We start from the raw sequence: 12,490 nt of genomic DNA, 5'->3' as shown, positions 1-12,490 counted from the left end.
AGTGTAACTCAGACCCCACCTTTGCTAAAGCCCCGCCTTCTCCCTAGGGCTCCGCCCCAAACCCCGCGCAGGCGTAGCGCTCACCTTCTCCCATCACCCAGCTGTGCGCGGATCTGACGTCCGGCGTAATTGCGTCGACGCCATTTTAGCCGGTCCCACTCGGCTCTGGGCGTGGTGGCCATTTTGTTTTGGACACCGAGCGGGAGGAGGAGGCGGCGGCGGCGGCTGTGGTGGCACCGACGCAAGGCAGGGAAGGGCAGGCCGGGCGAGCAGGCGGACCGGCCGACCAGACAGCCGGCTGGCAACAACGAGCTAACGTAGCAGCCTACCGCTTACACCTCTAACCAACCGCCCACCAAGTCAACTCAGGTTCCGCCGGGCCCCGGCCCGCGCGCCGCAGCCGTGGTGGCAGCCCCGGGAGGCGCACTGGCGTCCGTTTCCTTCGGTGCGTTTCTGTGGCGAGGGGGGAGTGGCGGGGCGGCACGGCGGGCCCCGGAGGGCGGAGCCGGCGGCGGCGGGGCGGCGGCCCTGACAGGGCAGTGGCGGCGTCCGGGTGGGGTCCTCCGTCCGCCGGGCGCCAGGCCCTCGCCGAGGCTCCCCCTCGATGGTGGCGCCGAAAGCCGCTTTCGACACGGCTCTGCCTGCACCCTGTCTGGGTCGGGGGCTCTCCGTGCCGGCTGCGTGTGGGGAGCAGCGAGCGGCCTGCATCCCGCCCCGCTCGGCCCACCCCCAGGCCTCACCGCCGGGATTGGGATTCACGTGGGGGGGGGTGGATCCGGGTTCCTTGTGTTTTTGAAAGATTCTGGCAGCCAAGGCTGGAAAGGACTACTGCAGATTAAAAGCCAAACTTACGCTTCCTTCAGCGTGGTCTGGGTCTGCCATTTTGGGGGTCAGGGTAGGTGTTTTGTGTCCTGCGGCCTTGAAGTCTGTTCGCGGTAACTGCTGTGAATGTGAGCACCCAAAACGAGCCTTGTGGGGCCCTCAGTGGTCCTCCATACAGGCCTTTTGTTTCCATTCCTTGCTGGGCCGGGTCTTTGATGCCTGCGGAGACGAGGGGCTCCTTGCTCTGATTTGCTCATTCTGCCTATTGTCCTTTGTAGATTCTCGGGATTTGAAGATGGCTGCACAGTCAGCGCCGAAAGTTGTGCTAAAAAGCACCACCAAGATGTCTCTAAATGAGCGGTGAGGCAGCCAACAGCAACTTCAGCTCGTTCATAAGAAAACATTCCTTAACTTGGCCCTGGGGTCCAATGCACAAAAACCAGTTTTACACTAAATACCAACAGAAGGCTACAGACCTCTGTTTTTAGTTGCATCTTATGTGGTACACAAAACAAATTGGGCGGTTGTTTCAAAACCCCTTATCAGTAGATTTTTATGTTAAGCTGTCTGAAATATTTATCTGGTGGGATGTATTTTAAAAGACTCCTCACACCCTCCCTCTTCTTCACATTTTTTTTACGTTGATACAGGGGTGGTGCAGCTCGGTAGCGTGGTACCTCGGCTGCAGTAGGTTTGCTGCCCAGTCCAAGGCCAGCAGTGTTGTGTCTGGCCTGTAAGAGGCAGGTAGCAAGCTGTGGATATGTCCAAAGGCCCTTGAATGCCATTCTTGGGCCTTGTAAGAGGCACTTGCTTTGCTCCATTTCTCTTTCTTTCAGTCCTGCTTTTAGTTTGTTTCTGTGTTAGATTCTTTTACAATTAAGTGTTCTTCTTTTTTGTGGCATTGAACTTATTTGACAGGAATAAGAGAGGAGTGTCTTCACAAGCTGTTAAGTGATTAAAGTAATCTGATTTTGGGGCACCTGGGTGGCTCAGTTGGTTAAGCGACTGCCTTCGGCTCAGGTCATGATCCTGGAGTCCTGGGATCGAGTCCCACATCGGGCTCCCTGCTCAGCGGGGAGTCTGCTTCTCCCTCTGACCCTCTCTCCTCTCATGCTCTCTCTTAAATAAAAATCTTAAAAATAAATAAAGTAATCGGATTTTCTCAGAAGTAATCACTTGGAGTTAGGAAAAGTAATCCTTTGAGACTAAGAAAAGAAGTTAAGGTACTTAAGGTACAGTTTCTATTTCCCAGAGCTCTGTATTGAGTGCCTTTGACCAATGATTTTATTTAGTTGATGTTAGACCACTAAAAGATTGACTTGATGTTTTTTTTCTTTTCTGAAGCATATGTGCTGCTTCTTATCTCTTAGGGTATGATATACTGATTCTCCATATTTACATGTTACTAAGCAAACAAATACATAAGAAAATAAGATATACTCCTATAATTCATATGAGTGTACTATTTCCGTGGGCTCTGAAGGTGCTCTAGTCCTTCCTTATATTTGCTTTTACAGTGCACTCTCAGGTTCCCCCAAGATTTTGGCTTTCTCTGTTTGTCTTTGAAACTACATTTTCTGTCTTTTGTTGTCATCATATCTGCTTACTGCGTGTTTTTCATACCTTCCACCTCTCTTAAAAGCCGTTACCTGAGCCCTTGTTATCACTTTTGATTGAATGTGCTGCACCTAGCTGCGTTTCTAAGTTTCTGATTCTTGCAAGTTTGTGGAAGCAGAGGAGTCTTTAACCCACTTCAGCCTTGATCTAAGTGTACCACTTTACTTAAAGTTCGTGGGATCTGGAGCTCCTGGTCTAGCAAGCCATGAAAATGCCAATAAATGTTTTGTAATAAAGCTTTTATTTAAACATCCATTCTGTTCGACCTTGAAGCTTTACTAATATGCTGAAGAACAAACAGCCGATGCCAGTGAATATTCGGGCTTCGATGCAGCAACAACAGCAGCTAGCCAGTGCCAGAAACAGAAGACTGGCCCAGCAGATGGAGAATAGACCCTCTGTCCAGGCAGCATTAAAACTTAAGCAGGTGAGAGGATGGGTCTTAATGCTCCAGAAGCAGCTGGTGATCTCTATCAGGCAGTCCACTGAGGCTGTCAGGACATGAAGGATGATTGCAAGGTGGCTCAGGGCAAAAGCAGAAACTTCTCTGGAGGAAAGAGAAGTTCAGAGAATTCCCATTTTGGCAGGTACCAATAAGTAACTTTTTGTTGTCTTTCTCTTTTAGGTAGTTTGCCATCAGAGTGGCCTATTTCTATGTTATCAATGAATATTAATCTCTTTTTTTCTGATCCTTTTCCCTTAAAATCGATTCACTGGATTTTACCACAAAGAAATTTTGGTTTCTGTTTTAGATGACCTTCCGAAAATCCTTTACTTATTCCATGTTAAATGACTTACAAAAGAGGGAAATAATCTTACTCTTTCTCCCCCAGCACAGGAAGGCTGAACAGCCTTAGCCAGAGATTTCCAATGCTAAAATATAGAAAGAGTAGGGTGACCTTCATCGCCACAGCACCTAAGTTTTATCAGTAAAATAGAGGGAGAGCATTGAATAATTAATTTAAGAATTAGTGGGTTCTTGTCAAATTTCCAGTAAGAGGTAATCCTTATTCAGACCTGAAATAAAACCTGCTCTTTATTATTCATAGACCTTATATGCAAGTCCGGACAGTGGCTGTGGAAGGATATGTCCAAGCTGTGGCTGGGCGTCTGGAGGGCGATGCCATGCAACTGTAAGGACTTTAACTGGTAGCACTGCATGGCTGTGCATAAATTTGGCAGTTAAATATAACACCCTCCCACCCCCACCCTGAACTGTTAGGCTCACTGACCAAAAATAAACAAGGCCTTCTGCTTCAGCCGCCTTAAGCCATGGAGTTCTGTATTTGTCCCTGACTCAGGAAAGCAGTGAAAAGGGCCCCACCATTTTCCAAGAGTAGCTATTATAAATTGCTGAAGATAAGTCTCTGACACATCATTCCAAAGGACCTTTTTAGAAGAAGCCTTAAGTATAGGCTGGGCAGAAAGTTGCCTCTGGAGCAGAACTATCTGAGAGAACTTTCCACAGTGAAGGAAATACTCTACATCTGCTCTCCAGATATGGTAGCCACTAGCCAAGTGTGACTGTTGAGCACTCAAAATGTGGCTAGTGTGATTGAGGAGCTTTTTAAATTTTATTTACTTGTAATTTAAATAGCCACATGTGGCTAGTGGCTTCCTTAGCACACAGCACAGCTCTGGAGTGAAAACTAAATGGTATAGTAATGTCTTTTAAGCTTGCCGACTGTGTTAGAGACTACTGTTGCTGGCAGCAAAGGATTAGGAAGGGAGAACTTCTAAGCACTGTGCATTCTCCTCTGAAGCACGGATTTTGGGAGAATATACTCCGGATCATCGAACAGAAGGGATTTGTAGAATGAAGTCCTGACCTCCTAATTGTGTGCTGTCAGGAGTGATGCGACAGGCTCTTAAGGTTGGTTATGTCTAGGTGCATAATGTTCAGAGCCTGTCCCTCTGCTTAGAAGCAGTTTATTATCTTGTGCTAGAAAGCTAATAACTCACAGCATGTGGTTGCAAAAAAAAAAAAAAAAATCATTGGTAAGCCATTTATGGGTGAAGCCTGAGGATACACAGAATTTATTTTCATTCATATTGACTGATGGCTTTATAGGAAAACAGGTTTGCTGGGGCCTTGGTTGTGTTCAAGGCTACACAGTTACCTTTCCTTTGAAGGAATTTAATTCGCTGAGATGTTGTCTTAATAGTTTCTTTGAGGGACAGATTATTGAAAATCTCCCATTAGTGGTGTGTCCTTGTTCTCAAATACGGCCCTGAGTTTTGTGATTATATCACCTGTCTTAATTCTAATGAAAGTTAGCTTACTCTCTGGAGATACATTTGAGTATTTTGAATTAAAAGGTTATTGTACTGGCTTAATGGAGCTGTTTGCAAGGGGAGACATGGAATTAATAGCGATTTAAGAAATATAAGGAAAGGAGGTTTGACTTGTTTGTGTTTATTTACATCTTAAGGTAAAAAGTGGACCGTCTGGAGATAGATACTCAGAGGAAAAATGGAACACACTGGCCTCTTTGACTGAAAAATCAAATCTTGTTTTTAAGTGACAAGAATTCAAATGAACTTATAATTTAAAATATTTCCCAGAGTGTGATGAACTTCCTATGGTGTTTGAGTAAGCCTTTGAAGACAGTGGTAGTCCTTGGGCAAGTATGAATCAAGTTGTATCATTGTCAACCTGTGGTTCAAAAACAGCAGAATCCAGGATTTGAAATACGGAGTCCTTACTAAAACTTAAGTTCCAAGGAGTGGTGTATGGCTTCTATAGCCAAACTTAGGTAATTTTTGTTGATATCAATGTCACAGGACCATAATTTAGCTTTCATAAAGGCTCTAGATCACAATTCTGCTTCTTTTTTACCATGTCCTGAGGCAAAGGCTAGTTTCTGGTTTAGGATCTCTGTGACATCTACGGCAGGTTTATCTCCCTCCACACAGCCATCTCACTTGCTTCTTTTTCTCTGCACTTTGAGTTGCTGAATCCCACTAGAATGCTTTTTTGATCTCAATCCCCCAACACCTTTTCTTCCAGAAGAGCTTAAAGCAGCGCCTGGGTAAGAGTAACATCCAGGCACGGTTAGGCCGACCCATAGGGACCCTGGCCAGGGGAGCAATCGGAGGACGAGGCCTGCCCATAATCCAGAGAGGCTTACCCCGAGGAGGACTACGTGGGGGACGTGCCACCAGAACCCTGCTTAGGGGCGGGATGTCGCTCCGAGGTCAGTGCTGTGTACCTGATAATTATTGGGCCTACCCCTCCCTTTTCTCTTGGGCTGCTTATGGACACATTTGTTTTAACATCTTGAAGCCTGAATTTGTATTAATATAATTAATAACTTTTGAAATCACATATTTTTAATAGTGCTGCATGTCTTTTCTCGATACCATTCCCTTTCTGATAATGTGCAATGGTGAGAGGCTATGACCTGCGTAACGACAGGTAATTCATGTCATCTCCATTCCGTCTAAACACCCTGCTGCTGCTTGAATCAAAGCACATGCAAGTTCTAGAAATAAGTCAGATCTAAGAAATATTTGGTCCCTTGGCCTGTATCATAACTAACCATCTCTGTGCTAGTGAAATACGCTGTTATATTTGAAAAGAAAGGACAAGTTGACCCATAGCTACATGTTACATTTTGGGCACTGTTAACACTGTTCCCTGTGTTGTTTCTTGTCCCTTGTAAGAATGTATTGAGAGCAGGAGCCATATCATTTATTTTTAAATCTACAGTAATGCTAGGCACTTACCTGATTATTCAATAGATATTTATTATATGTACTTAACTAATTAACTCCCAGCTTCTTCCAAAAATGGGTTTGATGTCAGACTTGTTGAATTGATTGAGTAAAGAGCAGTTTGATCTGTTCACACTTGGTGTACAGCTTGCCCCACCCAACCTAAAAATTAACTGAATTAACTCTCATTTAACCCTCACCGCCTTCCTTTGGTTAGAGTCTACTTTGTCTCTCTTGGATTTACCTGCATATACATTGTATGCCTCCTCTCCAAGGTCAAAACCTGCTCCGAGGTGGACGAGCCGTAGCTCCCCGAATGGGCTTAAGAAGAGGTGGTGTTCGAGGTCGTGGAGGTCCTGGGAGAGGGGGCCTAGGGCGTGGAGCTATGGGTCGTGGCGGAATCGGTGGTAGAGGTTAGTCAGCTACCAACTTCAGAGAATAGCTCCCCCTTATTTCTCTCCCTTCAAAACTCAGAGCCACCTTTCTGCACAGCTTCAAGTCATAGGCAGGCTTATTTGTTTGTCTTGTTTTGTTTTTTGAAACTGGCTTATTTTCTAAATTCACATGCTGGTAGTGCAAAAAGTCTGTCATGGGTTGTCTTAAGAGCCAGTCAGGTACACGTCAGAGCCAGATTATATTCAGGCATTTTCCACGTTCTTGCAATTTAAATCGTATTACTAAAATGACAAGATGGTCAGTTTGAGGTTTTACCTTTCTGTGTCCCTGCCCCACCACCACACACTCCATCCCATAGCTCAAAACCCCGCTTTGAGTCTAAGAATAAAGAAGAGGGAGATGTACAGAAATGAAGCTGAGTTAAAAAGGATGATGAGATTGGAGCTGGATATTGACTTTGAAGCCAAGTAAAGTCAAGGTAAAGTTTGTGTCTACAGGAAATCAGAGATGACTTTTTTTTTTTTTTTTTTTTTTTGATCAAGGTAGAAAGCAAGAAGGTACCGTGTCAGTTAACTGACTGACTCTTGTTGATAATGTGACCTTTGAGACTTAGTGATACTTGTTTTGTGACCTCATGACCCAGATAGAAGAGAATTTAATGGTGTTGCTGTCATTAATCCAAATCTCGTGGGAGTTTTCTGATTTTAGAGCTTAGTGGAAAACTCTCAACAACACCTGTCCAAGGGGGTAGAGAATCTATTCCTGTAGCCCCTGTGTATATCTGCTTTGGTCCTTTTATAGTGTGTGGCGGGTCTTCTATAATTTATGACCTTGAAGTTGCCAAAGGATAATAACTGTTAGGAAATTCGATAGCCAAGGACTTGTTTTCTTCTCTCCCATGATATTATTGGATTAATGAGTGAAGTACAAGCTAGTTTGGGTTTCAGGATGAAATAGTACATTTCCACATTATCTTGACCTGGTTTCTGAGAGAGCATCACAGGGCTGGGGCGGGGGGAGTCTAAAGGAGCTTTTCAAAAAACTGCATATGTTTTGTTAAGTGAATTGAAACCACCTCTCAGATAACCATAATTATAAGGTGAATAGAATCTGAGATAGAATTGGCTGGGACTACTCTAAATATATCCCCCGTCTTCTCACTCTGTTCCTATGTCAGAATAACTCCTCAGTCTCCCGATGTGGGGTCAGCTCATTAGGTTTAATAAATTTGAGGAGAGATGAGCTAATTTTCCAGAAAAATCTTCAGTAAGGCTTACTTTAAAAACTGTATAGCCCTGCACCCGTTTCTCTGTGCCCTTGTTACTTCCTCCCTAAGTGAGGTTATCTATAGTGTATTTTAATTATGAACTTACAGTAGGTTTCAAACTTGAGATAATTTCTTTGTTTTAGGAGAGGTTAAGATTCTTTTAATTGTCAGTTATTTTCCCTTTGTCGACAGAATAGTCTTTAAATAGCATTTAGAGATGAGCCTGTAAACAGGGATTCATTATGTGTGCTTTCCATGTGTTGCTTTCTACCCAATGTGTTTCCTGTTTTTCCAGATTTCTCCTCTTTGCCCTGCCCTTTCAGCCTTTCTCAGCTAGGCCCTGCTGCTCTGAGGGGCATTTGCCATAACACCCATTAAACCTACTTGTAACTGTCTCCTTTTTTTCCCCTTGGGCCAGGTCGGGGTATGATAGGTCGGGGAAGAGGGGGCTTTGGAGGTCGAGGCCGAGGACGTGGACGAGGGAGAGGTGCCCTCACTCGCCCTGTACTGACCAAGGAGCAGCTGGACAACCAGTTGGATGCCTACATGTCGAAAACAAAAGGACACCTGGATGCCGAGTTGGATGCCTACATGGCACAAACAGATCCAGAAACCAATGACTGAAACCTGCCCACCCTCCTGTGAGAGACTCTTATTCAAAAGTCACCATATCTGTAAATAACCTTGAGATAACAGATGGAGAAGAAACCTGACTGATGCTGGAAGGACCTATCACAATAGGCTATGGACTTAACTTGCCACCAGTTTGTGCATTTAGTGTGTTCCTTTTACTTTTTTGATACTGTGTTGTATGAAACCCTTTTTTCCTCTGACTTGGGTTTTATTTTGTTGTGTTTGGGGTTCCCCCCCCCCAGTCGCTCTGACTTCTCTTTGAACATGAATGTGGTGGCCTTGTGGCTAGAAAACCCTCTTCCCATCTCTGCCTCCCTTCATCTGTCGTATGCTCTCATATTCTAACATTTCCTCTCGTCGTCTCTTTGTCCCCATGAAAAAAGCCCCAGAGAGAACCCATCAGTGTTCCTTCCTGATGTCTAGGTTTCTGAGAGACAGTTCTGTTCTACATGATCTTTAATATAAAGCCTCTTAGAAGTGTTTAGAAAATGTGGAGCTCAAATTCTGCCTGTAGTAAATTAGGGACACTGACATAGTCACAGGGCCACATAACAGGTTACACGTGGTAACACCTCTGATTTGATTAAAGTTAACTTCTGTGTACATTGACACCACATAACGAGTGTGCTGGGCTGGGTGTGTGCACTTTCTACCCTGAAATGAGATGTATAAACTTAGCTCTTGGCTTTGTATCATGTCCAAAGAGCTACTATTGGGTTGGCTTACACTTGTAATAGAGAGGAAATGGGCATTTGGTTTGGGCAGATGCTTCAGAGAAAGGGATAGAATGATGGCAGATACCTTTTAGGAGTCAGAACATACCCATGCTGGAATGCCATTGTCCTTATGTTTATCCCAAACCAGTCCTGGGCTTCTCCATTCATTGGCTTTGTTTGGCCCTCTTTTTATTTCCCTTTGAAGGTTTAAGTTCAACTATATTCTGTCAACTGTTCCAGTTTTCAGTGGAATCTTGTATTTCTGGTTTATCATAACAAGAAATCGTTTTCAAATCTAGTCAGGACTTTTTCTTTTGTTGGGCCTCTTGAAATGCTGTGGTCACTATAACAATACCCTGACCTACCCCTTGTGGAATTCAGAGTCCTTTTCTTCATAGGAGTATTAAAATGAGGGTGGGGGGCAGATGGAGATAGGGCCTTGAGCCAGAAAGTGAAGAATTTGCCCTCTGAGTAAGCTTGGCGGAAAGGTGGATAGCCACACAAAATAATGTTCTGGCCTGTTTGGCCCATAGGGAGCTCCAGCGGAACAATCTTAGGCAGTATTCTGGACCCTGGTGCTGGTTTCTCTTTTCCCCTGTGCTGTGGGAAAGAACCTAACCACCTCCAACCAAACCAGTTGCTAGTGAGACACATTGTTCCCTAAACTGTTGGGAGGTGTGTGTGGCATGCTGGGAAGGAAATTTTGGTCAAGACATCCTGGACTTGAATCCTATCTGTGTGACTTGGGCTTCTTAGCCTCTGGATTGTGAGGCAAGTGGTTTAGTCCTGTAGAAGAGTGAGATTGAGAAGACCAGGTGGTGGTAGAGGACAACCACGTTTTAAAAAATCCCACCTGATCTGGTTTCTGAGTGTGCTGTAATCGCTTCTCTTTATTAAAAATGGACTGTGAGGCTGGAGGTCTTTAGGTCAGACAGGTGTTCATAACATGTAATTGGAAGGGGTGGGGTGGAAAGTGTTTTTATTTGGGCAAGTCCAGTTGTAAGGGTAGTCTCTTAGGTAGTCCCTTAGGTTGACTCTTGCCAGCTCCCAAGACTTGTGAGGGAAGTGCTGCTTGGCAGTGGACAGGGTGCCCTTTTGAAATACATCCACTGGTTACATCAGGCACTTTACAGGACACCTTCGGGAAGAAGGAAAAGGAACTGCAGGGTGAGTAGGTCCCTCACCCTCTTCACACAACTTCCAATGATCCATTTCTCAGGGCTTATTCCCCAGTCTCCCTAGGTAGCAGGTGCATGCCCCCAAATAGGGTATTTATTTTAGAGCGGGCACGAGGCGGGCAGGGGGAATGCCAATAAGACTTGCCGCTGAGCGTGGAGCCCAATGCTAGACTCCAGGACACTGAGATCATGACCTGAGCTGAAAGGTGCTTAACCAACTGAGCCACCCAGGCGCTCCAATCTGGTGGATTTTGAACCACTTCTTCCCCCATCCCTCTTTTAATCCACTGAGCTCCTCTAAGAAAAAGATTCACGAAAGGCTTTGAGGCATATGTAAGGAAAAGGGAACTTGGCCAGGTGGGGGGGAGGGGCCACAGTGCCCCACACACCTCTATGCCCATGTCCCCCCTTCTTTTACTTGCAGATAGCTCCACATACTTTTGGCAAAGTTTCAGAGTAAAAGCAAAATGTTGAGGGAGTTGGGAAATGGGAGAGCAGGACACTGGAATGGTGGCACTGAGCCTCCTGGCACTGCCCTCCAATTCATTGATGGAATTCGCTTGGGAGATTCATTTCAGGACAGTCCCTGAATGTTCCCACCCCCTGAGCAAGAAAAGGAAGGGTGGGGGGCTCTGCTGAGTGTGGTTTAGCTGCTCCCTCATAGGTCAGCCTCTTCTAGCCCAGACTGCCCCTTCCCCGGGTGCTTCAGCCCTACCATCCTGCTGACTCCAGGCTTCTCTTGCCCCCAGGTGGCCATCAGGAGGACTTGCCCCATGTCCTCTACACCCATCTCTTGCATGGGCCCAACTTGCAGCAAAGTGAGCTAAGACCAAGTTGGGGCTGCCGTTTCCAGCATCTGTGAATCTTTACTGTGAACCCTCAGGTGGTGGGGGTGGGGGGCCTGCTTTGAAGGTCCCAGTGGACCCTCCACTATTCGTCCTACCTCATGAAGAAGTTCATTCCCAGCAATGGGCACAAGGAACTTTACCAGCTTCAGGCCCTCCCGGCCCTCCTGCTGCTCACTGCAGTTCTCGGCATCTCCTGAGCCCTGTGCCCACTTCTTCCACCTTCAGTCCCAGCTGAGTGTCCAGGGTAGAGAGGGACAAGGAGATTGAGGCCAGTTCCTGGGTCAGCCTTTCACTCATTGAACAACCATCTGCCAAGGGCTTGCCATGCAGACACTGACTGACAAGGTGTGGTTTGGTAGGAGGGTTAGGGCCCCAGCGGGCTCAGTAGAGCATGTGACTCTTGATCTCAGGCTTGTGAGTTCAAGCCCCGCTTTGGGTGTAGAGATTATTTTTAAAAATTTTGTAAAGGGGGTCTTGGGACCACAGAAAAGAGGTTGGTGAGCTGGACCTTGAAAGTCAAGGGAAGGTTTGGGGTGTCTGGGTGGCTCAGTGGGTTACACATCTGACTTTTGTTTTTTTAAGATTTGATTTAGGTGGCTCGGTCATCAAGTGTCTGCCTCCGGCTCAGGTCATGATCCCAGCGTCCTGGGATTGAGCTCCACCATCGGGCTCCCTGCCCGGCGGGAAGCCTGCTTCTCCCTCTCCCACCGCCCGCTGTGTTCCCTCTCTCACTGTCTCTCTCTGTCAAATAAAAAAAAATTTTTTTTTATTTATTTGACAGAGCACAAGCAGGGGGGAGTGGCAGGAAGAGGCAGTGGGAGAAGCAGGCTCCCCACTGATCAGGGAGCCCAATGCGGGGCTCAATCTCAGGATCCTGAGATCATGACCCTAGCCGAAGACAGACGCCTAACTGACTGAGCCACCCAAGTGCCCCAAGCATCTGACTTTTGATCTCAGCTCAGGTCTCAATCAGGGTCGTGAGTTCAAGCCCCACATTGGGCTCCACACTGGCCCTGGAGCCTATTTAAAAAAGAAAAGGGAAAGTTTGACAGAGAAGGGGGAAGAATCTCCCAAGTACAGAGAACAACAAATACAAAGGTACAGAGGCCTAAACGTGTGTTGCATGCTGGGGAGTGAGTGTTCAATGGTCCTCCAACCTAGGGTGGGAGGCACGACTGACAAGATCAGGTAGCCCAGAGCCTAACTGTCTGCTAAAGAGCTTGGGCTTCATGCTTCGGGTGGTGGTGAGCCACTGCGGATTTTCAAGGGGGGTGATATACACAATGCTGGAGGGAG

The 12,490-nt window shown here is 46.2% G+C and overlaps 1 protein-coding gene across 6 annotated transcripts; it reads left to right on the top strand.

Moving 5' to 3' along the window:
• The first annotated feature begins 103 nt into the window (after window positions 1-103).
• On the top strand, window positions 104-8,750 carry CHTOP (chromatin target of PRMT1). 6 transcript variants are annotated; one of them, XM_032398637.1, is made up of 7 exons: window positions 111-445; window positions 1,101-1,182; window positions 2,713-2,866; window positions 3,489-3,572; window positions 5,450-5,636; window positions 6,432-6,569; window positions 8,238-8,750. In XM_032398637.1, exons 2-7 carry the CDS (start codon window positions 1,118-1,120, stop codon window positions 8,441-8,443), a joined length of 834 nt encoding a protein of 277 aa, XP_032254528.1. In that variant the 5' UTR covers window positions 111-445; window positions 1,101-1,117; the 3' UTR covers window positions 8,444-8,750. The 6 variants fall into 6 exon arrangements, with proteins under 6 accessions (XP_032254531.1, XP_032254528.1, XP_032254533.1 ...); XM_032398640.1 differs by lacking the exon at window positions 6,432-6,569 and having other exon boundaries at window positions 104-445; XM_032398639.1 differs by lacking the exon at window positions 3,489-3,572 and having other exon boundaries at window positions 119-445; window positions 5,453-5,636.
• Window positions 8,751-12,490: the final 3,740 nt, after the last annotated feature.

Source organism: Phoca vitulina, unplaced genomic scaffold (genome assembly GCF_004348235.1).
Source record: "Phoca vitulina isolate PV1807 unplaced genomic scaffold, GSC_HSeal_1.0 scaffold118, whole genome shotgun sequence".
Lineage (NCBI taxonomy): Eukaryota > Metazoa > Chordata > Mammalia > Carnivora > Phocidae > Phoca > Phoca vitulina.
The sequence above is the reverse complement of the archived record's forward strand: the minus strand, read 5'-3'. Positions and strand labels throughout refer to the sequence as shown.

Bases quoted from the DNA above. Each gene is read 5' to 3' on its own strand.
- CHTOP (XM_032398637.1), top strand. From the start codon at position 1,118: ATGGCTGCACAGTCAGCGCCGAAAGTTGTGCTAAAAAGCACCACCAAG. The intron at 3,573-5,449 runs GTAAGGACTTTA...CTTTTCTTCCAG, and splicing joins GAGGGCGATGCCATGCAACT to AAGAGCTTAAAGCAGCGCCT. The intron at 6,570-8,237 runs GTTAGTCAGCTA...CCCTTGGGCCAG, and splicing joins TGGCGGAATCGGTGGTAGAG to GTCGGGGTATGATAGGTCGG.